The 25,796-nt window shown below is 36.6% G+C and overlaps 2 protein-coding genes across 2 annotated transcripts in view; one reads left to right on the top strand and one right to left on the bottom strand.

Annotated features, from left to right (window-relative positions):
- LOC109083683 (E3 ubiquitin-protein ligase RFWD3-like) overlaps positions 1-25,796 on the bottom strand; it is a 512,102-nt gene that overhangs the window by 12,614 nt on the left and 473,692 nt on the right. The window lies entirely within an intron of this gene.
- LOC122143725 lies at positions 11,634-18,359 on the top strand. Its single transcript, XM_042754325.1, has 3 exons — positions 11,634-12,217; positions 15,608-15,784; positions 18,132-18,359. Exons 1-3 carry the CDS (start codon positions 11,759-11,761, stop codon positions 18,357-18,359), a joined length of 864 nt encoding a protein of 287 aa, XP_042610259.1. The 5' UTR covers positions 11,634-11,758.

The raw sequence follows: 25,796 nt of genomic DNA, 5'->3' as shown, positions 1-25,796 counted from the left end.
TGCCACACAGTGGTGAACATGGCCTTGTCCCAACTTTTTTGAGATGTGTTGATGCCATGAAATTTAAACATTTGATATGTCATCTATGTTGTATTCTGAATAAAATATTGAAATTTGAAACTTCCACATCATTGCATTCTGTTTTATTCACAATTTGTACAGTGTCCCAACTTTTTTGGAATCGGGTTTGTACTTCTCATCCCATTAGTTAAATCTGGGTTCACTACAAAAATGCTCTTATAATCAACTCTCTCATCGGTTCTCAGCTCATTATGATTTGGATAAGTCTGACTTTTTGTGAGTTAATATCTCGCAATCCTGAATTCATAACACTTTATATAAATAGCCAATGGCCTGGTCCATATATCTCATGCTGAGCACTGAATTATTTTTAGCATGGGGGCAGCCCAGGAAGAGAGGCATTACTATATAATAACTCCATAACGATTAGAAAAAAACAAAGAAAATATAATATCTTCAAATTAACAAATTCACAAAAAATACAACGCTGATCCAGACCGGCCAAAAAAGAGAAGGCTGATCCAGACCGGCCAAAAACGTGATTGAACTCTCCCTCACATATCTACGTCACTATGTGGAAATATTTGCATAGTACCACCCAAATGTATACATAAAGAAAGAAGGCTGGTTTTAGGTATCGCAGTAGTGTTTTTGCCTCCATGTCGTGGAGACGCTTTGTGTTTCTATGCAAAAGCAAAAACACTTTTTTTGGCCTTCTGAATGTGGACGCAATTAGGAGTCAGTTGTTAACATTTATTTACAACACTGTTCCAGAGCATTACAACCCGAATGTTCGAGTGTGTGCAGCACATTTTACGGAGGAAAGGCTATTTCTAAAAAATGGGGCAATTCCAGCTTTGCTAGGTCAATCTGTCACTTCTGAATCAGAGCCTGTAAGTATGGTGTATAATTTGCTATTGACTGTTCAAATGCGGAGTTTGGTAAAGTGTAGAGTATGACATATTATTAGTCTTTCTTATGATCACAAGTGCAGATGGAGATGGATTTATGTTTACAAACATAGTATCCTCTGTTCTCTGATAATACAACTGGCGGCAAAAAAAATGACAAACATGATTCACTACGTTTTGCTTCACACTGGACGCTCAAGTAGAGCAGAAGCAGGACACGCCCATTGTGACAGAGTATAACCAGAGAATGTCTAATATGGCGAGAAGTTTCACTCTCACTACACTTCCGGCTTCTGAACTGGTTGCAGTTCCACTCTGATTCCATATGAGGGCGCTCACAGGAGGAGTGCAGAATGAATGGAGGTCAATGGTGGTATACCCCTCAAAATCCAATTTTCTCAGGATATATTTTTTTGTCTAGTAATTTAAATGTTGTATTCAAAAAGAGATCCAAAGAAATTAAACATTGCTGGGTGTTAAATTTTTAGAGTCACTTATTTGCTTTAAAAAGTCTTTTAAAATGTCAATGACGTCATACGTTATAGTTCATTAGCAGAATGCTAGCGTCTTATGGGCAACAACAACTCAACCTGTAAGAAATCGAAAGGACATAAGTACGCGTTCATTCAATTTTTGACCTATAACCCATGTTGAACTTGCAAAACCTACAATCAGATCTGAGATTTCTCAACAGCAATTGGGTTAAAGGTACAAATTTAGCCGTCTAGCCCCATAGACTCCCATTCATTTTGCACTCATGGCGATGACATTATTAAAATACCTTTTAATAATCCCCAGTGGAACTCTGGTGGAACTGCAACCAAAATTCGGTACAATAGGACTTAATAGACCCCTTAAAAGTTTGTAAACATTGCAACGTCTCCGGGTGGGCGGGGCTTAGCTGGAGGCAAAAAGAGGCGCGGATGCAATGTTGACAAGCGTAAACTAGCACGTTTTAGGAGGGATTTATTAAACATATGATGCAGAAGAAGGTTCGGAACTGTCCGAATATGTACAGTCACTGACTCTGCGGGACCGTGACAAAAATAATAATAATTAAAAAAGTGGGAGTTAGCATACATTTATCAATTAATTCAGTTGATCACTCAGTTCACTGACCAAACTGGTTATCTGACCAAAATATAATGACGAGTGGATAACATTACAATAGCCTAATTTATTTATTTTTAGCTAAGCCTGGTGTAGTTCTTGTATATTCTTCTCATTGGAAACATTTTAACCAGGTTTTGGATATTTCCTAGACAACATATGAATTACTTTCGGGTGGTTTGGGGACTTTTGTCAGGGCTTATTGTCTAATGTAACCTATCGCTGGGCTAACTATGATTAGCAATGTGGATTATTTTAAGACGCCATTCAAAGGATGGCACACACATCTATCGCTGTATGTTTGTTTAACATTTAAGATAGCTAGTGCGCTGAAGGTTGGCGACTTTTCACCGATAAAACATAAACTTGCTGATTTGTACTATAAAACCAACACACCAGTACATATGCATAGATTATTTTACCTAATATGAAGTGTGCACTGCAAACACGAGCATTATTTATGATCGTCTCTGTCTAGTCTGTACGCCGTATTGCCTTCAACCACAATTGTCTTCTTGATTTCTGTGAAGGAATGTCGGCCGGGATCCGTGTGAAACTTTAGTTTTGAACCAAAAGTGCTGTTCCTTCAATTCTGGCAGCCAAAAACACAACAAGACGACATTTTAAAGTCAAAACCTCAAACTTTTAGCGCGCCTGCTATGAGTTCTTCCTTATGTTTTGCCTCCAGCTAGAGCGGTGACGTCACAGTGACGTAGGCGATTAAGGGGTCTATAGGGAGTGGGAAGGCTCTCTGTAGACTGGCTCTGGTAAAACTGACGACATTATTAACTGTCCTTATAATTGCTTTTGAAGCTAAAGCTCATGATTATGGTAAGGGGCGTTACATTTCCGACACATTCCTGACAATCACAACCAACCACAAAACAATAGCACACTGTGCCAATCAAAGCACACTCTTTTTATAAAACGACGCATTATCAAAAAAATGAGGATGTGCTTAGAGGATTTGCAATAATGAACATGTTGTTTAAAGGGGTCCCATTATGCTTTTTCACTTTTTGAATATAGTCAGTATGTAGTGTGTATGTTTGGGCATAAAAAAAAGATCTACAACGAACGGCTCGTTTGGAACCAGACTAATATATATATATATATATATATATATATATATATATATATATATATATATATATATATATATATATATATATATATATATTATTTTTTTTTTTTTTTTTGCGGGACACAGAGCTTGCTATCTTAATATGACCTTATATTTTCTTTATTTCTCATGTGTGTCTTTCTCACAATTTTAAACATGATTGGTTTTACTGAAATCAGGATTTCTTAAATGTAAAAACTTATTATTATTTTATTAAAGGAACAAGGAGGTTTCATACAGAAATGTGACAGTAGAATGTCTATGAAGAGCTCCATGATTTACTCTCAGACACAGGCACAGCTTTAGCCAGCAGATGGCGTTGTCATCCAATTTCTGCTATAAAGATGCAGTTTTATTTATTTTTTTTTAATTATATGTAGAAAGGATGGAAAGGCCGTTTTAACTCTTTTCCACCGTTATTGACCCCCTCTAAAGCCCCAGACTTTCTTTTCAAGAATTTTATTCTTTTAATGAGCCCTTTTCTTCATTTATATCAGTCATATACAGCATATATAATCCTAATATCCTTTTTACTTCATGCCACCCCACACAATTGAAAAATTCAGAATTAAAAAAATTGTAGAGGTGTTTTCAAGTCATTGTGTGTATGAACTGCATTTTTAATTTTTGAAAACAAATTAATACATCCGAACAAAAACCATTACATAGCTTGTTTTGTCTGCAGATTCAGTTTAGCGCTTATATTCTGATAATACATCTCAAGATTTCTTAGATCAGTATATTATAAATGAGCTATAAAGCACATCTGTGACTCCAGTTCTATCTGTAATTTGATTTACAAAGGTTGTGACCTCCTCCGTCATGTGTCCAGGCCTGTTGCACTCACGGCTTTGTTGGTCTTCAGAACTTCACGAGGGACAGTTTCAGCACAGATAAACATGGCCTCTACGCCAGGCATCGGTGTTTGGTTTAGGACCTGGCTAAGACATCAAAAGTGCACTTGAACCCATTAAAATGACATTAGGAAAGATTCACATGTTGATTTAGATCTGTGATATAAACTTGTCCTCCACACCACATCCAGAGCGTGATGTGTTACCCTGTGAATAATAAACAGATCGTAAGCAGAGCTGTATTGTGTTTAACTGCGTGTCTGCTTACAACATGTCTTACAATATAAAGTGCTCAGGCAATAGCAAAAGGTACAAAGAAGCTGTGGTGCACACAATGACTGCTTTAGAAATATATTTCCCTACTTTATAGGCAAAAAACAGTAGTCTGAATTCATTGTGTTCACAGCCGAAAAGTCCTCAGATAACCTACTACTTCTGGCAAGATGAGAAGTGCGCGTCTAATGGACACTTTTCTATCCCATGAGGCTACAGGAAAGGATTTGTGAATGGCAGTGAATGCTACTTTTGCCATGTAACTTGTGGTGTGATTAGCTAAGGTCTGTGTCCGAAATATCCTAGGCAGTGTATTATTTTAAGTGAACAACCATTATTAGTGGTGTCTGAAACCATAGTGAACATTATTGAGTGCACTAATTCAATTCCACAATGCACCTAAAAAATAATTAGCTAATTTTTCTAAACAATTGATTTTTTGCTTAGCTTAGCCTAGCTCTTTTTAGAACTTTCCACTTTGTGTTTTAAACGGGATGCTTAGATGTAGGCAGTGGACATCATCATAAGAGAGGTTTTGAAACAGAGCCCATGTCTAAGAATGGAGTACTAATGACTGACATGGTTACGCTGTGGGCAGTATGAGCTCTTTTCTGTATATTCAGTGAAAAGGCCTATAGTATGTGAGTACACCATGTCCTATTTCTTTAATGAATACTTGGCACAATGGTGTCTTTATTAGCAGCCATTAGATGTGACCTGCAGTCATGAGTAATGGGCCGAGGCTGACGTTACATGAAATGCTCTACATGAAAGAGCTGGATCTTCGTACAGATAACAAGCGCTGATATTGTCGACAATGTACTGTCATTATAAACAACTGAATCTCTGGGCAACTAGTCAACATTGCCCAAAACAGATGTGCAAGCATAAAAACGCTACAAGATGCTATTATTAGGGGTGTTTGCTCACTAAGGTGGTTGTGGTAAGAGATTGCAACAAGCCTCTAGCCCCAGACAGTTAACATGTCCTTATATATAACTTGTCCTGCACACCCATCATGTGACCCTCATGACCTTTTTATGGCTTGGCAAGGTTAGTTCAGGTTGTAAAATATATAGAGCAACTCCTCAAAAACGTAAAGATATCGAAGTTCCTCTGCAGTGAATGGGTGCCGTCAGAATGAAGGTCCAGACATCTGATAAAAACATCATAATAATCCACAAGTAATCCATCAATTCAAGTCTTTTGAAGAGAAAAGCTATGTGTTTGTAATAAATGTGCATGCACTAATAAATTGTGCAAAATAAGATTAAATAGAGTCCATTTTCATTGTTGTAAGATTTTTGGCCAACCATTACTCATTTTGACTAAAAAAAAAAAAAAACCTGACTGTTTATGATGGAATGAACACTTGTCACTGTTTGAGTAACACGCGCAGCAGACCTATCACAGAAGTAATATGGTGTTGCTAAGAGACATGGTCAGCTGGCCGGCTCGTCATGATCCTGTTGCTTGCTATCTGGCTCCTTCTGCCCCGGCTGCCGTTAATTAACACCTGGATTCTCTTTGGATGAATCAGTTCTGCTGGAGCTCTGCGGTTGCCAGGTGCCTGAAGAGTGACAAGCTGAAGGTGGATAAAAGCACCATTTCCTTAGTGCCCATTTACACCCTTTTACATGATTATGTTTCTGTGTGATCTGAAACACATTGAGAAATTAATAAATTAGTCCATTTCATTGTGTTGTGATAAGTATAAGAGTACTGTCTGTCTATGCAAAATTCACCACCATGTTGTTACGGTATTGTGGTTGGTTTGCAGGGTATTCTAGGAGTAGTTTTATCAAGTTGCTGTGTTGTTACTCTGTGGTGTTCCAGATGGTTCCTTGGGTATTGTAGTATTGTTGACCTGGACAAAACTCACTGCCATGATGTTTGTGTTTACAAAACCATGCTATGTGGTTGCTAGGTGTTCTGGATGGTTGTTAGGGTGTTGCTGTGTGCTTGCTTGGTAGTTGCTAGGTGGTTGCCAAGGCATCACTATGGAGTTACTAGATGTTCTGAGTTATTATTATTTTTTTTTAACATGTATGCATTTAAAGTATGCTGGGTGGTAGCTAGGACGTCGCTATATGGTTTCTAGGGTGGTCTGGAAGTTGCTAAGGCATTTCTAGGTGGTTGCTAGAGGGGTTGCCAGGGCACTGTTGCTATGTGTATTGAGTTGTTTTTGACATGTAGCTATGTGGTTATGAGGTTCTGGGTCGTTGGTAGGCTGTCGCTGTGTGGTTGCTAGGTAGTTGCTAGGTGGTTGCTTGGGTGTTGCTGTATGGTTTCTAAGGAGTTCTGGAAGTTGTTAGGGCATTGCTAGTTGGTTGTTAGTGGGTAGTGAGCCGTTGACAGGGTGTTGCTACATGGTTGCTAGGAGTATTGATTTTGTTTTTCACATGCTGCTTTGTGGTTTAAGGTGTTCTGGGTGGTTGCCAAGGCTTTGTTATCCAGCTGCTAGTTGTTCTGAGTTATTTGTAGCATGTTGCTGTGTAGTTGCTTAGTAGTTATGAGTAGTTACTAGGGCACTGCTAGGTGGTTGTTAGGGTATTGTATTATTGTTTGCCTTTTTAAAACTCACTGCCATGATGCTTGGATGTTATAGGTGGTTTCCATGACATTGGTATGTGGTTTCCAGATGTTCTGTGACATTTTTAACACGTTTCTATTTGGTTGTAAAGGTGTACTGGTTGGTTGCTAGGGCATCACTATGTGGTTGCTAGGGTGGTTGTCAGCGCTTTTGTGGCTGTTATAAGTCATTTTTATTATGTGGCTGTGTTGTTGCTAGGGAGTTCTGGGTGGTTGCTAGGATCTTGATATGCAGTTGTAAGGGTTTCTGAATGTTTTTTAGCATGTTATGTGGTTGCCAGGGCATCACTATACAGTTGGTAGATGTTTAGTCATTTTTAATGTTATGTAGTTGTTAAGGTGTTCTGGGTGGTTGCTAAGGCATTTCTATGTGGTTTTTAAGTTATTGCTTACTGTGCCAAAGACAAAAGATACTTGAGCCCCTCCTTCAGTATTGTTTTGATCAGCTTCTTGTAAATGAATGTTACAGACATTCAATTTGTGCTGCTTGCACATCTTGTACAACCTTTCCAGCTTATTAATTAAAGGACAAAGTGCTAATGTGAGTCCAGGCAAGTCGTGTAGGACATTTGTCCCCATATTGATCTTCAATATGAGCCAGAGTCAGCACACTTACCCTGATGAATGTTAAATGAGAAAAGAGATTGCAGAGGGAATTTATGCATATGACATGCCATTAAGTTCATGGAAGAAAGAAAAAAAAATAAGAAAGTGGTGAGTGATTTAGTCCTTGACATGAACTGCATGGTTGTCGACTGGAACATATTTGTCTCTTGTTCTTCGTGGTTCCAGAAAAACGATACAGCATGACCTGGCCTTGAATTGTAATACTTTATTCCAAGCAGAACCTTATTTGAAAATCAAATTAAAGGGATAGTTCACCCAAAAATGAACATTGTGCCATCATTTACTCAACTTCAAACCTGTATGAGTTTCTTTCTTCTGCTGAACACAAAAGAAGATATTCTGAAGAATGTTGGTAACCAAACAGTTGATGGTTCCCATTGACTTCCATAATAAAATTAAATAGATAAATAAAGTACTACTGAAGTCAATGGCTACCAGCAACTCATTGGTTACCAACATTCTTCAAAATATCTTCTTTTTTGTTCAACGCACAGGTTTGGAACAACATGAGGGTGAGTAAATGATGACAAAATTTTAATGTTTAGGTAAACTATACTTTTAAGGGTTATTATTGCAATATTTAAATTAGTGGATGACAAAAAAGTAAAACAAACAAACAAACAAATAAACACTTACTGTACATAGCTTATCTAGAGTCCACACTTTTTTGTCTTGGACCAGAATGCAAACCACCCAGAGCACCTAAGCAACTGCATAGCAACACCATGGCAAATACTTCAGTTTAATAATGATAATTTTCTCTTGCTTGGACCTTCAAGTGTGTATTTGTACATTTAAAATCGTCTATCTGTTTTGCCTTGTTGCAATAGTAAACCCAATCTGACGGGAAAATGTAACTATTTTGCAAGGTGGCGATTTCGCATAAATTCATACAATGTGAATTGTGAGAAAATGTATGATTTTCTAAAAAAAGTAGGCATAAAGGTCCACCCTTAAATATAACCATCAGTGGGATATAAGCGGATTGTACAAATTAGATCTCTGCATGATGTGCTGCATTGTATACAGTTATATGCCACATTGCTATAGCTTTAGAAAAGATATTCAGTCTTTAGCTGCATATTGAATTGTCCACAGTCTGCTGGGTGATTATTATTGATCTGCTATCAAAATGACATGGCAGCCGTGTGTTCCTAAGAAGCGTAAGTCAGTATATGATGCTTAGCTTTAAAACTCCGCAAGCCTTTAATTTCTCAAATATGAAACTTCTGCAGCCTTTTGAGTGTTCAAATCAATCTTATTTTAGTCAGAGAGCCTCTTTCAATGGTTGCTGGTTTGAAGCACCTATAAAGAAAAGCTCTGACCCTGAAAGACTGAGCCCATGGCAACAGTAGCTAAGAGGAAGTCCTCAAATGGAAGACACCTGAGAGCAAACATAAAAAAAAGAACAGAACTACAACAGATCTTTATGATTTTCAGTAAAGGACTGAATTTGAAATCATTGATTAAATGATGTCAATTTTTTATGAAGATATGTATGGCTGAAAATCGGCAAAGGGTTAATTAGATCATGTAAAAATATATAATTTTTTATTGGAATTTTTTTTTAATCAAACTTTGATAAATGCCTTAACTTTTCAACAGCTTAGAAGATGAGGAAAGTAAAAATCACCTGTCAATTTCAGAAGAACAAGAACAAATTTATACTCACGTACATGTTTCATGTATGTTACGATCTCTGACAGACAGCATGATAGCTGCTTAGGTCAACATTTTCTCCTTCTCTCAGAAAGCAATGATGTAATCAAAACATCTGGTAAAGTGGGGTTTTCCGGAAATGCATGTACTCCCTGGACCTCTGCTTCTCATAAATACTACCATGTGTTGTGCATGTTATTTTTTGACAGACATCAATGCTGTGATTTTCAAATAATGTGGATTTGAAAACAGATAAAAGGTAATAATTTGAAAGGATTTTTTTTTTTATTTCATAGTATTCAGTAAAGTGATTGATGTACATGATTGTTTATGTCAGTGTTTTTCTGTTCTAATATTCAAACCTACAGTCAGCCTAAGTATTTGACGGATGTGATAATGTGCCAGATGGGGGAACTCTTTGATTTTTGGGTATTATAAATTGTGCCGGACATGTCTGAAATGCTTTTGCGTAGTTCTTTATTCTTATTTTACAGACTTAAGTTTATTTTAAAGGCTTAGATAAATTACATATTACTCAGAGACATGTTTGGCTTGTCAAAAATGTGACATTGAGCTCTCACAGATTTAGTGACTTTTGAAATTCAAGTTCATTTTTATTAGGAAAGGATTGCTTTTGATGCATAAATTTTTTTTTTATCGTCTCTTATAGCAAAAATATTTTATTAAAACCCATGAAAATGCAGGTCCTGTTGTAAATAATAGTGAAAAACTGACATTTAATATTTTAATTTGCCTCCTCAAATATTGATTTTGCAGACTAACAATTCTTGAAACTTCTGGAATCATGAATCACAGTTATATGTAGGGGCCTGGGAGTTAAAAAAGGTTGAGACCCACTGCCTTAAAGGGAATTTGGTATCAATGATGCTGTGATTTCACAGTTGTATTTTGTCATTTATGGCTGTTACAGATTTTTTCCAATGCTGCACCACAGTAAACACTGCGGAATACAATACACAGTTTGGAAGGTAGAGCAGTAATTTATTACAGTTTAATCTGAGACTGGATTTCATCATCTTGACAGTTAGCTCTTGAGAATCAATAAAAGCTAAATATAACATCACATCTAGAAAAGTAAGACAAACTAACTCTAAAAATAGTCTAGAGTGGACTGATGTTACAAAAACCAGAGACCAAGCAACATCTTGCCTTTCTAAGAAGTGTGATGGAAATCATGTGAAAATACTGAGGTGACAATATTGGGGCTGTAAGTAAAGCTCTATTGGATAATGTAAAATTCTCTATATCATGTTACTGATTTCGGTTGACAGTCTGCTAATGTTTCAGACTTTTTCTTTTGTTTTGCAAAAGATTAATCTGTTCGTCATAGGATCACTGTTAGGAAATGCAGTTTCTGGGCTATGAATGATGTTATTAACATATACTTAGTAAATTCTGTATTCAGTTCTCTTTAGTGTGTAATAAATGTTAAAAAATGTTTTTAATTGGAATGGAATATTAACCATTTCATATTTAATTTATTAAAATTGAAATGTCATGCTTGCACATGTAGCTTTCCCCAAAAGCATTTAGTTTTCCCTGAAGTTTGTCTCTTATTTTCTGTTCAACCCTGTGTTATGCTGTGACAAATTATATTTAGAGAGTGACATGAAAGTAGTCTTGATCACAAAGTTCAAACAGAGGCAAGTTTCTCTTGTAATCTTTGTCAGTTTTACTTATATTGGCCTCACTATATGTGAACTTAAAAAGAGTTCAACCCTGTTACAGGGACAAATACTTGGAGAAAACTGACTGTAAATTTTGTGCTATCTTCCAGTATATGCTGGCTAAGATCTTCATTGGTCTTCAACCCCATACACTTCAACCCCATCACAATATACTGTAAATCAGAAAACTTGTTTATTTATTATGAATGTGACCTGATAAATCAGGTCTCCTAGTATAGTCAGGGGCGTCGGACTGGGGGTAAAACCAGTACTAATTACCAGGGCCCCAAAGGAAGAGAGGGCCCTTGAAAAGTCTGTAATATATTTTATTTTACCTGAATATTTTCAAGGGTGGGGATGGTGGCATGGGGGCCCATCAGGACTGCCTATGCATAGGGCCCGGGATCTTGTGCAACGCCCCTGAGTATAGTATCTGTTCTTTCAGATAAACATTAGCAAACGTGCTATAATGTGAGTCGGGTGAGTCAACCCCCCGAACCTTTACCTTTAAAATCCGAAGTTCCTATAAATCACTTAGCCTCCTTAAACCCATTGTTTAATACACACACATTGTGACACCGGCTAAAGCAGCCGAAATAAACTGCAGTGCGCTTAGAAAACAAAAAGATGCGCATTTGTACACTGATTTCTTCTGAGGAAGAGCGAGAGAGAGAGAGAGAGAGAGAGTGTGTGTGTGTGTGTGTGTGTGTGTGTGTGTGAGAGAGAGAGAGAGAGAGAGAGAGAGAGAGAGAGAGAGAGAGAGAGAGAGAGAGAGACTTGCTCGTGCAGGGAGCGTGTTCGGCGTTCACTTCACCTCCCACATGTAACGTGGCAGACAGCGATGGCAAAGCTCCTCAACAAGTGAAGCGTGTTGTCTTCAGTTCCCCGAACAATCGCAGCATGGTTGCGGTGAGCGCGGAGAGCCCCGTGGATCAGTACCGGACGCTGGCGTACGACACCGCGCTCAGTACTTTACTCGCTGTGCTGGTGTACGTGGTGGTGAAGGTGAGCCTGGACGGGATCCGCCAGTGGCGGGCTCGGATCTCGGTTCTGATCGTGGGCTCGGGTCCGATCGGGCTGACCGCGGCTCTGGTCGCTGTCCGCTCCGGCAAGGTGCTGAAACTGACGCTCCTGGATGAGCGCTACCGGAGCGCGCTGCTCTGCAGACCGCAGCAGATCGCACTGGACCCCCGCAGCGTCCGCTTCCTCCTGGACCTGGGGGTGGATTTTGACAACATGGAAGGCTGCTGGCACAACGAGCACTTCTTCACCAAAATCGGAGTGTTTCAGGAGTATTTGTTGAGCATCCTGGAGCAGAAGAAGCAAAAGGTTGACGTGAAAGTCCATTTGGGTACAAAGGTACGTCTTAGTTTCTTACGGAGTTGCTTGCAAATAAATCAGAACCATGTGTTAAAGTTATTATATAGTTTGTTTATTACACCTGTCCTGACCTAGTCATGTCTTCAAAATTAAGATGCATGAAAAGCTTGCTGTGATTTGGAACTTGAATCAGCAAATAACCTGGGATGCGTTTCCCAAGAGCATGAGACCATTTGGCCCAGCTAATAACGAGATTAAACTAGCTAATAGCCAGCTTAATCAGTCTAATGAACAACTTGGACCAGTTAATAACCAACATACAACAACTAATAACCAGTTTCATCCAAAAAACCAGCTTAAACTAGCTAATGACAAGCATATACAATCTAACAACAAGCATTAGATAAGCAAATGACCAGTTGGACCACTTAATAACCAACCTACACTCACTAATAACCTGTTTGGCCCAGATAATAACCAGCTTAAACTAGCCACTGACCAGCTAATGACCATCTTAAACAATCTATTGACCAGCCTGAATCAGCATAATCAGTTCTGACCAGTTAATAACCAACTTGCACCAACTAATGTGCAGTTTAGACCAATAGAGGACCCCCGTAGATCCTGTGTATCAAAGCCAGTGTCTTCAAAATATAAAATAATTTGACCTTTTTATGACAAGGCAATTATATTTCAAGTTGTCAAATGGTAGAAAACTGAGAAAACAATTATATTCACGATTTAGAAATGCTTGCTATTCTATCAACTTTTAAGCATATTTAAAATAGTGAATCATTTAAATATCATTTTCAAAATAATGAAGTTGTGTACACTTAATATGGTGAATAAAATATGGTATAATTTTTATTACTTATATACTTGAATAAATAAATAAAATAATATAAAATATAAATAAATACAAACTGACTAATACACAATGGTGGATGATGCCACTGGCTTTAGAAACCACAAATATAATTGAAGTACTTCTTCCAATAGATTTGCTGAGCAGAGACAATGTCCTTACAGTTCAGTCAGTGTTTACTCAGCAGACAGAGTCACAGCCGAGGAGCTCAATAAAGCTGCTGTCCGTTTGCAGAAAAATGACCTTCAGCAATTAAAATCTGTTTCCTGGACACGTGTTTTCTGCTCACAGGTATGACTCCTTTCACTTCTCTAAAGATTGAAAATTAATTTTTTTTTTTTTTTTTTAAATGTAGAGCAGCAATTACCTCAGGAACAAAAATACAAGCACCAATGAATTTCTATCTCCATGAGACAGCATTTTGAGCTGTTCTGACAGATGGCTCTGATTTACAGGAAATTACTGTGACGTCAGTTTTCAAACTGTTTCATTAAATACACACTTAGTGCCAGCTAACTAATTGCCTGATGTCTGTCATATAATGATCAGGTGATTATGTTAAACAGGTGCAATGTGAAGGCATTCATAAAGCTACAGACAGCTAACCATTGAAGATCTCTCTCTCTCTGTCTCTTATTTTGGTCTTTGTGAAGGTCAGCAGTATTTTATTGTTTGCTATAAAAGTGCTCTTGCTTTTATGGGTTGCTCATGCTGAAAAGGATTTATTTTCAGTCAAGACAGGCATTTGTTTGGGACACTTTGGACATCTTATCTTGTCTGTGTTCTTCTGAGGGCCAAGCAATTTGTCACTTAACCAAAGATTTTTTTTTATTTATTTATTTTTTTTGTAGAAATCACTGTCTTTTGGTATTTATTCTACAGCCTGAGATACTTAAGTGTTCATGGACTATGTTCAGAGTAGCATACTATTCTATATTATTTTACAAGCAGTATGCAGTGACATACATTTGACAAAAGTGCACACATTAAAGGGTTAGTTTACCCAAAAATTTAAATTAGGCTTCGTTTTACTCATCCCCGGTGCATCCTAGGTGTATATGACTTTCTTCTTTCAGACGAATCCAGTCAGAGGAATATTAAAAATTGTCTTTGATCTTTCAAGCTTTATCATTTCAGTCAGCGGGTGTTGCATTGCTTCAGTCCAAAAGACGTGAAATAAAAAGCGCCCTTCCATAAAAAAAGTGTCTCACACGGCTCTGGGAGGTGAACAATGGCCTCCTGTAGCGAATCCATGCATTTTTGTAAGAAAAATATCAACTCAAATCATTTGCAAATCTGACTGTATTATTCACATATCGTGCGTTTTTTAATTTACTCAAAAGATCCAGCTTAAAGAGACATACATTTAAATATTTTTTTTTTTACATGAAATATAAATAAAAGTAAAAACTACTTATTATACTGAATATCTTTTATATATAAAACATGATGAGCAAGCAACATACTTTTGACATGCTTATATTTTGTAACATTTCACATTTCAGTATGTCAGACTGAGTCATGTACTGTGAGGTTAGTGTTCCAGTTTGTGTGAATGGATTTCTCTTGCCTTGGACTCTCAGGCCTGTCTATTTATGCTACCTCTCTGATGTATCTAGACGCTCACATCCAATAAACTAAACCAGACTTGAGTTTCATTTCATTTAGAGCTATTCTGGGTGACAAGCTGTCAGTCTGGTTTAAAGAAAATGTCCTTCTGCTTGGAGGAGCACACACTATCAGTGATAAATAAGAGTCTTTACTTGTCGCTGTCTATGCAAATGAATGATTGATACATTTAAGACCTTTACGCAGGTTAAACACAGTTTGCTGTTGAGAAGTGTGTTGGCTTAATGGCATAAAGTCATAAATCCAATCCAATACTTGGTCCTACATAATGATGTTTTAGTACTTAACAATGAAAAACACAAAACATGCATTTTATAAACATTATGTTTTTTGATTCATAATGACCATTTGTTCAATAATTTGACTTTGTATGTTGATTGTTTTGATTTAATTTAGTTTAATTTAGGAAATCAGACTATTGGATGCACTGTATGTTTTGATTCACTAAATAGGACTGGTTCAGAGTCATGTTGTGCTTACTTAAAAGAACATGAGAGTAATTAGACTATATCGTGCCTGTTGAATATTGTTGTTTCATTTAAAACAACCATCTCTGTTTGTTTTTAATGAATGACCTAAAAGAACTGGATCAAAAGAGTTATTGGTTGGCGTTCCTTTGATTCACTACAAAGGACAGTCTCAAAGAGCCATACATTCAAAAAAAGCAGACTACACTGGATGCACTGTGTGTATATGAATCACTGAAAATAACTGTCTCGGAAATCTGTATTGTGTCTCGGACACTGTATGTTTTGATTCACTAAAAAGAACTGGTTCAGAATCACTAGTTTGAGAATCAGACTGTACTGACCGTGCTGCATGTTTTTGATTCTCTCAAAAGAACCTGCTCATAAGAATCATTTGATTGGGAATCTTTCTTCACTGGTTGCACTGAATGTTTTTGATTCATGTTTTCTCTTGCTGTGATCCTGTAGTTTAGCGAGGAGTACCTGAGGAAGATGCCGAGGGGTGAATGGCCGCGGGTGATTGTAGTTGCTGACGGTTCGTGTGGAGACTCCTGCTCTGTGCTGGGCATCAGCGCTGATTACATCGTGGAATCATGTCGCGCTTATGGCGCCAATGCTACAATAGAAAGACCGGACCAGAGACAGGTGAGGTACATACATGCTTATATGCAAGTCTTTAAAAAGTTTTTTCAGAAGGCCCATGAAATTGAAATTGGAGTTTCGTTGCTTTGTTGCTACATGTCTATTAGTAGCGTGATAAGCTGATAAATGCAAATTCAAGGGGACTTTTATTAATGTCATATTATCTGCAAGTACAGTTTAAAAAACATATGAAACACTTTAAGTGCCCATTCAATACAATTAAGCACACGCCTTTGTCAAGGTTATATTAAATAAAAATCAATGTAAAATTTAATTTAATAAAAAAGCAAAATACTTTTTTCTATATTCTATACACTATAAAAGCTGAGTACAGATAGTTGTTCCCTTAAGAAGTTAACTTGTTTGAACACTAAAAATGACAATTTATGGCAAACGTAGTTTTTAATATTTTTGAATGTATGCTGAGATTACAGAACTAAAATACTTTTTACTGTTATTTGACAAAAAAAATAAATAAGGGGCGGTTCACACAGAATGTGTTTTTCCATTCCGATGTGCTACTTTTCTATTGCTTTTCTATGTAAACGTGCTAGACGGATGTGACTGACCATTGCGCTCACGTCTCATCTCTTTTGCAACATCTCTCACATGAGTGCCACGTTTTTTTAAGATGCTGTGTTCAACTTTTACACGCAGACCAATCAGAAGACCCCCGGAGGCGGGGCAAGCATTGCAAGCTTTTGTTTACAGTAGCAAGAATTAATTTCATGGCTTGGTTTTATTTGACGGCAACATGGCAGTGGACGCATTCTGTGCTGCACTTTTTTAAAACCATTACTGAGCGCTGCATCTTTTTAGACGCAAATACGTGTTCTGTGTGAATGGCCCATTACAGTGCATGTGCATTTTTCTTTCTTTCTCCTTAAATCATTATACTGTATCACACCATTATATCTCAGTAGCAACCTTTTTCCTCTTCCCATGCTATTACTCTCAGAAATCTCTCATTTGTGTTCTTGAATATGAATAGAGTGTTCGTCCGAGCGCTCTGTGGTCATGAGGTCATCAGGGTCCTACTGGGCTGATTCATTTTATGAATATGGGTTAGGAAATTAAGCCATTATGAATAATAATAGAGTCTGTTTCTGCCAGCAACAAACACTGATTATGCAGGTGAGGCTAGCACATGTTATGAGGAACAGTGATTCTGTGTATAATTTGATTGTTTTTACACAGGTTTAGAATGTATAATTGTTTGTATAAATGGGCTTTTTGTTTGAGCAGATGGTATAGAGGGTTTAGCTACCGCAGATAACCAAGGTCAGCTAGCATCTTGTTTCATTAGTCTGTGTTATATATACAGTAATTCATCAAACAAGCTTTAGCAACCTTGATAAGGTTCAGAGATAAGCAAGGTTTCAGTCTAATTAATGCAACTGAAACTTGGCTCTGAATACTGAGGATTTGTGACTCCAGTTCCAGTTGTTACCAGTTTTCACTCTCTTTGTGAGCCTTAAAGGGACAGTTCACCCAAAAATTGACATTTTGTTTTCTTTAACTCACCCTTGTGTCTTTCCAAACCTCCATGACTTTCTTCTGCTGAACACGAAAGAAAATATTTTGAAGAACGTTGGTAACCAAACAGTTTTGGTTCCCATTGACTCTCATTGTGTGGTCAAAAATATATAATGGAAGTCATTGGGAACCAGAAATTGTTTGGTTACCACCATTCTTCAAAATATCTTCTCATATTTTGAGATTGTTCATAACTTTTGATGAGAAATAGCGCAGACACTTAACTAATATGAAACGTCGTAGTGTGCTTGTGTCGCACACGCTATCAAATGAAGTATACTTTAAAAGGCTAAGCTTTCAACTGTACACTAGCGTACATGTAAAAATGTAGTATCTTTTGGGTTTTGGGATAAACAGGCCATCCTAGCAGGCATGTGATGTTCCTTCAGCATTGAAATGTGGTTGAAGTGATGTTGGATGTTGTCTCAAAGTTGAAAAAAACGTTGAAACAATGTTTAATGCTAAATGGTTGTAAAAAAAGTTAGCAAAATACTTGCTACCTTAAAATTTGAACAAGAGCTGCTGAAAAGTCCACAAACTTTGTAAAATCAAAAAAAAAAATTCAACAGAGATTCAGCCGTGTTGATGTTGACGCTGAAATGATGGGTGGGATTTTTGCTGCTGTACCTTTAAGAAATTCCATCTTCACACTGCATGTTTTCATTGATTTCATAAAAAAAAAGAAAAGAAAAAAAAAAATATATATATATATATATATATATATATATATATATATTATATATATATATATATATATATATGTGCTTCATACATAAGCAAGAATATAATGATTTGATCTTTTTCTGCTTTCTAGGTTCCTACACCAGAGATCCGTGCACATAGTTTGTACTTTGATCTGTCTGCGTACGGGATCGACACTGTGAGGGAATCACGCAGCTCCTCTCAGCCGGCAGCGAAGCCTGGATTCCACCTGAAGATCTACGGGACGTTCCGGAACCGCTGCATGGCTCTGGCCTGCACTTCCGACGCAGACTCCAAAATGATGCATTTCCTGCGCCACACACGGCCAACTCTTCAGTAAGACGTCTCAATCCCAGCATGCATCTGTTAGACTCATGAACTCAATCGAATTTAAACTTTATGCTCTCATCCAATATTCTACTAGCCCTCTCCTGCCAGTACACAATTGACGTTCAACGTTGAAATGTAGTGGAAATAATGTCAGCTGGTGTTTCAATGGTGAAACAATGTTCAATGCAGAGAGAAGAGCTAAAGAAAGAAACAGTGACAAAGAGATAAAAAACACAAGATATATCAAGACACAGCTGTCACAGGACATGTAATTCACAGAGACACATGCTGTTACCTGGTTACTGTCACTATATGTGTGTATGTGTGTGTGTGTGTGGAGGGAGTGTGTATGTAATAATGAGCTTGTAGGGTGGGAGACTGAACTTTCCTCTCTGTTGACTCAGATCATGAAGAACATCTTCCACCAGTCGTTCAACGCGTATAAGACAGACATCGAGCCTCGTCTGAGTGAACTCACGCTGCACCACATGCAGTGCAGCCGCAAGCTGTTCCAGATCATGCTGTCCTACAGACGCGTCAGCGCCGCTTACATCGAAGGAGACAACATCGCCGTGACTGTGGAAGGAGAAGCTGCGCGAGTGCTCAACTTCGACACTGGTGAGCATCACCTGAATGCTTCTAGACCATATATAGTTTTACTTATCTTTCATGGTTTTCCATTCCATTGCACGTCATTTTCCATGTAAACATGCCCTAGATGGACATGTTTGGCTGTTGAGTTCATGACTTGTGTCTGATGCAGCATCTCACGCATGACACGCTGGTCTAAAAACGTAGCATTTAGAAGTTGTTCAACTTAAAAAAATAAAAACATCTTTACACATGTTTTTACACTTCTGTTTTTTTCTTTCCTCCTCTTCTACTCTCCTGTGTCTCACATTTTTAACTGGAAAAAAATAAATTCAGTGTGAATTTCCCCTTATACTTGTGGTTATAGATATTCATGTTTATAACTACACATATATTTACTGCTACAAATTTAGATGAAGTAAAACTATGCATTTATGCTTTTAAATAATATTTGAGCTCTAAAACCTAAAATTTGTAATGCAAAAAAAAAAAGAAAAGAAAAAAAAGCCAAATTTCATGTATAAAGATTTATACATTTTGTTTCTAAAGATTTAAATGCAGCATTTTTATATCCCCCTGCACTGTCTGTTCAACCCTGTTATATTGTGACATTTCCCCCTTAAAAACGTATATCTTTATAAAAATATATTTTTTTATATAATACTAATAAGAATAATAATAGATGATAACAGCAGATGACATGGCACCCCCAAACCATCACTGACTGTGGAAACTTTACACTGGACCTCAAGCAACGTGGATTGTGTGCCTCTCCTCTCTTCCTCCAGACTCTGGGACCCTGATTTCCAAAGGAAATGCAAAATTTACTTTCATCAGAGAACATAACTTTGGACCACTCAGCAGCAGTCCAGTCCATTTTGAAGCGAGACGCTTCTGACGATGTCTGTTGTTCAAGAGTGGCTTGACACAAGGAATGCGACAGCTGAAACCCATGTCTTGCATACGTCTTTGTGTAGTGGTTCTTGAAGCACTGACTCCAGCTGCAGTCCACTCTTTGTGAATCTCCCCCACATTTTTGAATGGGTTTTGTTTCACAATCCTCTCCAGGGTGCGGTTATCTCTATTTCTTGTACACTTTTTTTCTACCACATCTTTTCCTTCCCTTTACCTCTCTAATAATGTGCTTGGACATAGAGCTCTGTAAACAGCCAGCCTCTTTTGCAATGACCTTTTGTTTTTGCCCTCCTTGTGCAAGGTGTCAATGGTCGTCTTTTGGACAACTGTCAAGTCAGCAGTCTTCCCCCATGATTGTGTAGCCTACAGAACTAGACTGAGAGACCATTTAAAGGCTTTGCAGGTGTTTTTGGTTAATTAGCTGATTAGAGTGTGGCACCAGGTGTCTTCAATATTGAACCTTTTCACAATATTCTAATTTTCTGAGATACTGAATTTGGGATTTTCCTTAGCTGTCAGTTATAATCATGAAAATTAAAAGAAATAAATATTTGAAATATATCAGTCTGTGTACAGTATGTAATGAATGAATATAATATACAAGTTTCACTTTTTTAATGGAATTAGTGAAATAATATATATACTATTTCCCTTAAACATCTGTAACTTTAAGTTACTTTCATTAGGATAATCATGCTTCTGAAAATATGTTTTCCCCCTCTCTTTATTTATTAGTCAACTTATTTGTCTGCGTGCCTTTTTTTTGTTTATTCATGTAAGTGGAGTGGAACTCTGTATAAACCCAATTGGGTTTCGTTCCCCTCCTTGTACTGTATCCATGTGATATCCGTGCAGAACAAACAAATAAATAAATAAATAAATAAATAAATAAATAAATATATATACATACATACATACATACATACATACAGGTATATGCACAAACACACACTTATATATCTATATCTATATATTATGTATTGTGTTTTTGATATTTTTAAAGTTACAAAATGTGATTTTACAATGTGATTTATTACAAGGCACACAAAACCTGAATGATACTGTGACAGAGTTGAAATGATTTTGGACTTTTAATTTCTTAAATACATTTAAATAATAATACATTGAATGAGAATGACCTGTATATACTTTATTCTGTAGCACTGTATGGCTTTAATCATGGTCAATGCAAATAACATTCCCTTTCAGATCATAACCAGTTGTATTTGTTATCTATAATATAAATGTGTCTTTGTTGATTGTGTGTAGGTTGTGGTGTGAATCTGGGCATGAGGGGACTGGAGTCGCTGGGAATGTTCATCTACAGAACGGCCACGGCTCTGGACCAGAATGACGTGTTCGAGGCGCTCTCGGCCAAAATCCAGCACTCCAGACACGTGGCAGAGACGTTCAGGAAGAGCGGACTGGCCTCAGCTGTGTTTGAATGACCCTGAGTGTGTGTGTGTGTGTGTGTCAGAGAAACAGTGTGTGTGTGTTCTGAGGTGAGTCATAAACTATAACACGTAATGCTTACAGAATTATGATCTGTTTTTGGAATATTGAGTATTCAGTGCACATAAGAGTGACCAGAGTTTGTACATTAGCACTTCATTTGTGGGAAAAAAAAGTGTATTGGTGTAATGTGATGGTAAACTTGGTACATTGTGTTTTTGAGTAGTTTAAACATCTTAAACATCTGATCCAGCCTAAAATGACCACAATCCTAAAGAAAACCTTACTGAAGATACAGTGACCTTTAGAAATATTTGGCCACTTACAAAAGTATAAAAGCCACTGCATTAGATAATAAAATATCAAAGCAAGAGTCCTAATCAGTGCAGTGTTAGCCTTAAAGGAATAGTGCACCCAAAAATGAAAATTTGCTGAATATTTACTCACCCCGATCTCCACTTCAGTTTAGTGTCAGGAAGTGTTTCTCATAGATCTCCACAGTCTGTGAATACGGACACATCTGTTCAGCTGATAAAACATCTGTCATGCTCTTACTCAGCAGAGTCTGCTATAGGACACACAAGTCAGACATAAGTTGCTGCACTATACTAGCAAAAATCAATCGTTTTTAATGGTGGGATTTTCAGCATGTTTCTGCAAATCTCTAACAGACAGCATCACTGGAAATAAATGAATCAACAATCAAACTAAATGAATGACTCGTCAGGTCAGTAGAAATTAAGTGCCTGGCAGAATTACATTCAGTTCATATTACATAGAAAAATGAAGATGTCGATTTATTTTGTGATATTTGTTAATAAAATAAAGCATTTGCATTCTAATTCTGCATTCTTTCTTATTCAAGTATATACTTGTGTATTTTGTGATTTGAATCGGGGTTATTATAGTTAACATCAACTAAAACAAAGACCAGATTGAAAAAAATAAAAAATAAATATTACCTGAACACGCACACACACACACACACACACACACACACACACACAACCACACACACAAACACACACACACACACACACACACACACACACACACACACACACACACACACACACACACACACACACACACACACACACAAACACACACACACACACACACACACACACAAAAACACATCACTCACACACACACACACACACACACACACAAATTTTATTTCAAATGGTTGACCAGGCAACATTTTTCCTGAACCCTCACACTGTCAGAAGTCAGGCGATGATGACCTCTAGTGGACAAATGGAGAAATGTCTAATGTGGATTGGGTTCATGAAATGATGAAAAGCTAATATTTAAATTAAATATCAAATAAAATAAAAGTTTTGTAAAAATAAATAAATAAATAAATAAATTCGTATATAGGTTTATTTTATTAGTTTTTATTTATTTATATTTTGGTTTGAGTACATAAACTGTGTGGGCTGAATTTAAATATACTGTTATACGTATGTCCTAACATATATACACACTACCGGTCAAATGCAAGATGTTACTGTCATTAAATGGCTTTTTAATATTTCATATGCATTCATTGTAAATGTAAATAATTTAGTAATTATTATGTAATATTTATCAGAAAAGACAAATGATATCCTCATTGTTGATTATAAAAAAAAAAATTTTTTAAATTTTTATTTACATGAAGAATTTCCAAACTGACTTTCTAGTAACTATAGTAACTAATAACACTGAATCCGGAGCGTCTTTCATAATCTGCTTAATCTGCGATTCAGCATGTCTTTAAACCCAGAAACTGGATTTTCCAAGTTAAAGCCGACCTCGAACTCAGGTTTTTCATTGGAAATAAATATTACAAATATATTCAAATAAATATATTTTAATCAATATATATTAGAATAATTTATTAAGATGCAAGCAGATACTAGAAATAATGTATTTATTGAGCTAATACTACTAATACATGAGTAATATTAATGTATTTGTAATGTGTAATAATGAAATGACAATTATTATAATACTTTTCATTAAAAATTATCTTATAATATAGTTTGTAAAGAAGTCTCAGTGCTTACCAAGGCTGCATTAATTTGATCAAATATACAGTAAAAACAGTAATATTGTAAAATATCATTACAATTTCAAATAACTGTTATCTAGACTAATATATTTAAAAATATAATTTATTCCTGTGATCAAAGCTGTATTTTCAGCACTATAACTCCAGACTTCAGTGTCACATGATCTTCAGAAATCATTCTAATATACTGATTTGCTCCTCAGAAACTCTTCTGATAATTATTAATGTTGAAAACAGCTGTGCTGCTGAATATTTTTGTGGAAACGTCACACATTTTTCCCAGGAATCTACGATGAACAGAAAGTTCACAAGAACAGCATTTATTTGATTTTTTTCTTAACAATTATAAATGATATTACTGTCATGTTTGATCAATTTATTGTGTCCAGTTTTTCCCAAACTTTTCCAAACTCCAAACTTTTGAATGGTATTGTAGAAAACAATATTAAAAGAATTTATTACAATTCATGTAGGCACCAGAAATAAGTGTGTGTTTAGTGTTCTAATATAATTATTTTCAAAACCTGCACTCTGTCAGGAGGAAGACCGATCTCCTCTTCTGGATGTCTCTCTCTGGTTCTGGATCCACAGGCACAAATAGAATAAACAGTTAGAGGACTGTAGGGGCGGGGCTAAGAAGTTTGTGTCATTTCAAGTGACACTATTACAGTTTTGTTTACCCAATTATTATTATTATTATTATTATTATTATTATTATTATTTTTTTTTAAATTCTGTCTAACATACACACTCAAAATTAAAATGCACACACTCTGACTGTCATTCATTCATTCGATCATTCATTTATTCATTCAAACATTAATTAATTAATTAGCTAAAACATTAATTCATTCACCCATTCATTCATTTGTGTATTTTTTTACAGAAAAAATAAAAACAACAAAGTAAATAAAAACTTTATGAAACATTTTTGAAAATTACATGTGATCTAGGAACTTTCTACAGTGCTCGGTTCGTTCGCTGCGGGGCCCGGTGCAGTTGCACCCCCCAAGGACTCCCTGGTGCCAGAAATGAAAGTGTGCACAGAAAAATGGATCTAAACAGTACCAGAAAATGATTCTTCAGGTTGTAACAATAGCAGAACCCCTTTCCTGCCAAACAGAACCCTTCTGTTAGTGTTCTATAAAGAGCCATGCTTTGAAAATGCTGTAGGACCTTAATGGCGTTATAAATAACCTAATGATAGTTTATTTTCATTAATATCAGTATATTAGTATGTTTATATAATCAATAAAATAGAATTATTAATTAACAACAACAACAACAACCGCATGCTGTGTCAGTTATTTAGTTATTAAGTATATTAGGTATTTATTTATTTATTTATTTTAATGATATGTGAAATTGTATCAGAAATTACAGTGCTCTAACAACAGTTATTAGCAGAATATATTAATAACTGACAACTGACATTGAACATAAATAAATAGTTAAAGAAGTAAAACAAAATAGAAACAGAAAATAGTGAAATGAAGACCAAGTTCAAATGAAATGCTGTATTTTCATAATCCTCTATGATGCCTGCAAGTCCATCATTATGTGTATTTTGGTGTGACTGAGTGTCAGTGTCTCTCTGCAGATGAGGCTGTAGGATCTGACAGCATCTGAAATACAGTTTAGAGTTTATGTGTCTCCTTACATCTGTTTATGTAAAATCAGTTGTTTATGAAGGCCAAAAGTAGTATGTGATAGAAAGTCATGCAGCTGTGACTGGGTATGTTTATGCATAAACTCAAGTAATAATAATAATAATAATAATAACAATATGAAACACAAACTCAACATCTTTACTAATTAGAGAAGAAGAAAAAAGAATCATCAACTAATAGCTGCTCACACTTACACTTACATGTTCTCTTAAACTAAAAAGAGAAAAAGACATGATTGGTAGGAAACCAGTTACAATTTGAAAGTTTAAAACTACAGACAATTAAAGAAGAAATTATTTATCTGTTGAGAGTGTGCTGACAGTCTCATAACTGATTTTCTGGAGCTCAGTGATCCAAATACAGACCTAGAGTACGTATCTAGACCAGATGGTGGATCAGCACCTAGAGAGGACCTCTACAGCCCTGAAAGACAGCGGAGACCATGACAACTAGAGCCCCAGAGACAGATCCCCTGTAAAGACCTTGTCTCAGACGACCACCGGGACAAGACCACAGGAAACAGATGATTCTTCTGTACAATCTGACTTTGCTGCAGCCTGGAATTGAACTGCTGGTTTCGTCTGGTCAGAGGAGAACTGACCACCCGACTGAGCCTGGTTTCTCCCAAGGTTTTTTCTCCATTCTGTCACCGATGAAGTTTTGGTTCCTTGCCACTGTCGCCTCTGGCTTGCTTAGTTGGGGACACTTCATTTACAGCGATATCGTTGACTTGATTGCAAAAGATTGCACAGATACTATT

The sequence above is a fragment of the Cyprinus carpio genome, unplaced genomic scaffold (assembly GCF_018340385.1).
Source record: "Cyprinus carpio isolate SPL01 unplaced genomic scaffold, ASM1834038v1 S000006493, whole genome shotgun sequence".
Lineage (NCBI taxonomy): Eukaryota > Metazoa > Chordata > Actinopteri > Cypriniformes > Cyprinidae > Cyprinus > Cyprinus carpio.
Note: the sequence above shows the minus strand (reverse complement) of the source record. Positions and strands in the feature narration are given on the sequence as shown.

Coding starts and splice junctions, on each gene's coding strand:
- LOC122143725 (XM_042754325.1), top strand. CDS start 11,759: ATGGTTGCGGTGAGCGCGGAGAGCCCCGTGGATCAGTACCGGACGCTG. Junction 12,218..15,607: donor AAGTCCATTTGGGTACAAAG/GTACGTCTTAGT, acceptor GTGATCCTGTAG/TTTAGCGAGGAGTACCTGAG. Junction 15,785..18,131: donor AAAGACCGGACCAGAGACAG/GTGAGGTACATA, acceptor TCTGCTTTCTAG/GTTCCTACACCAGAGATCCG.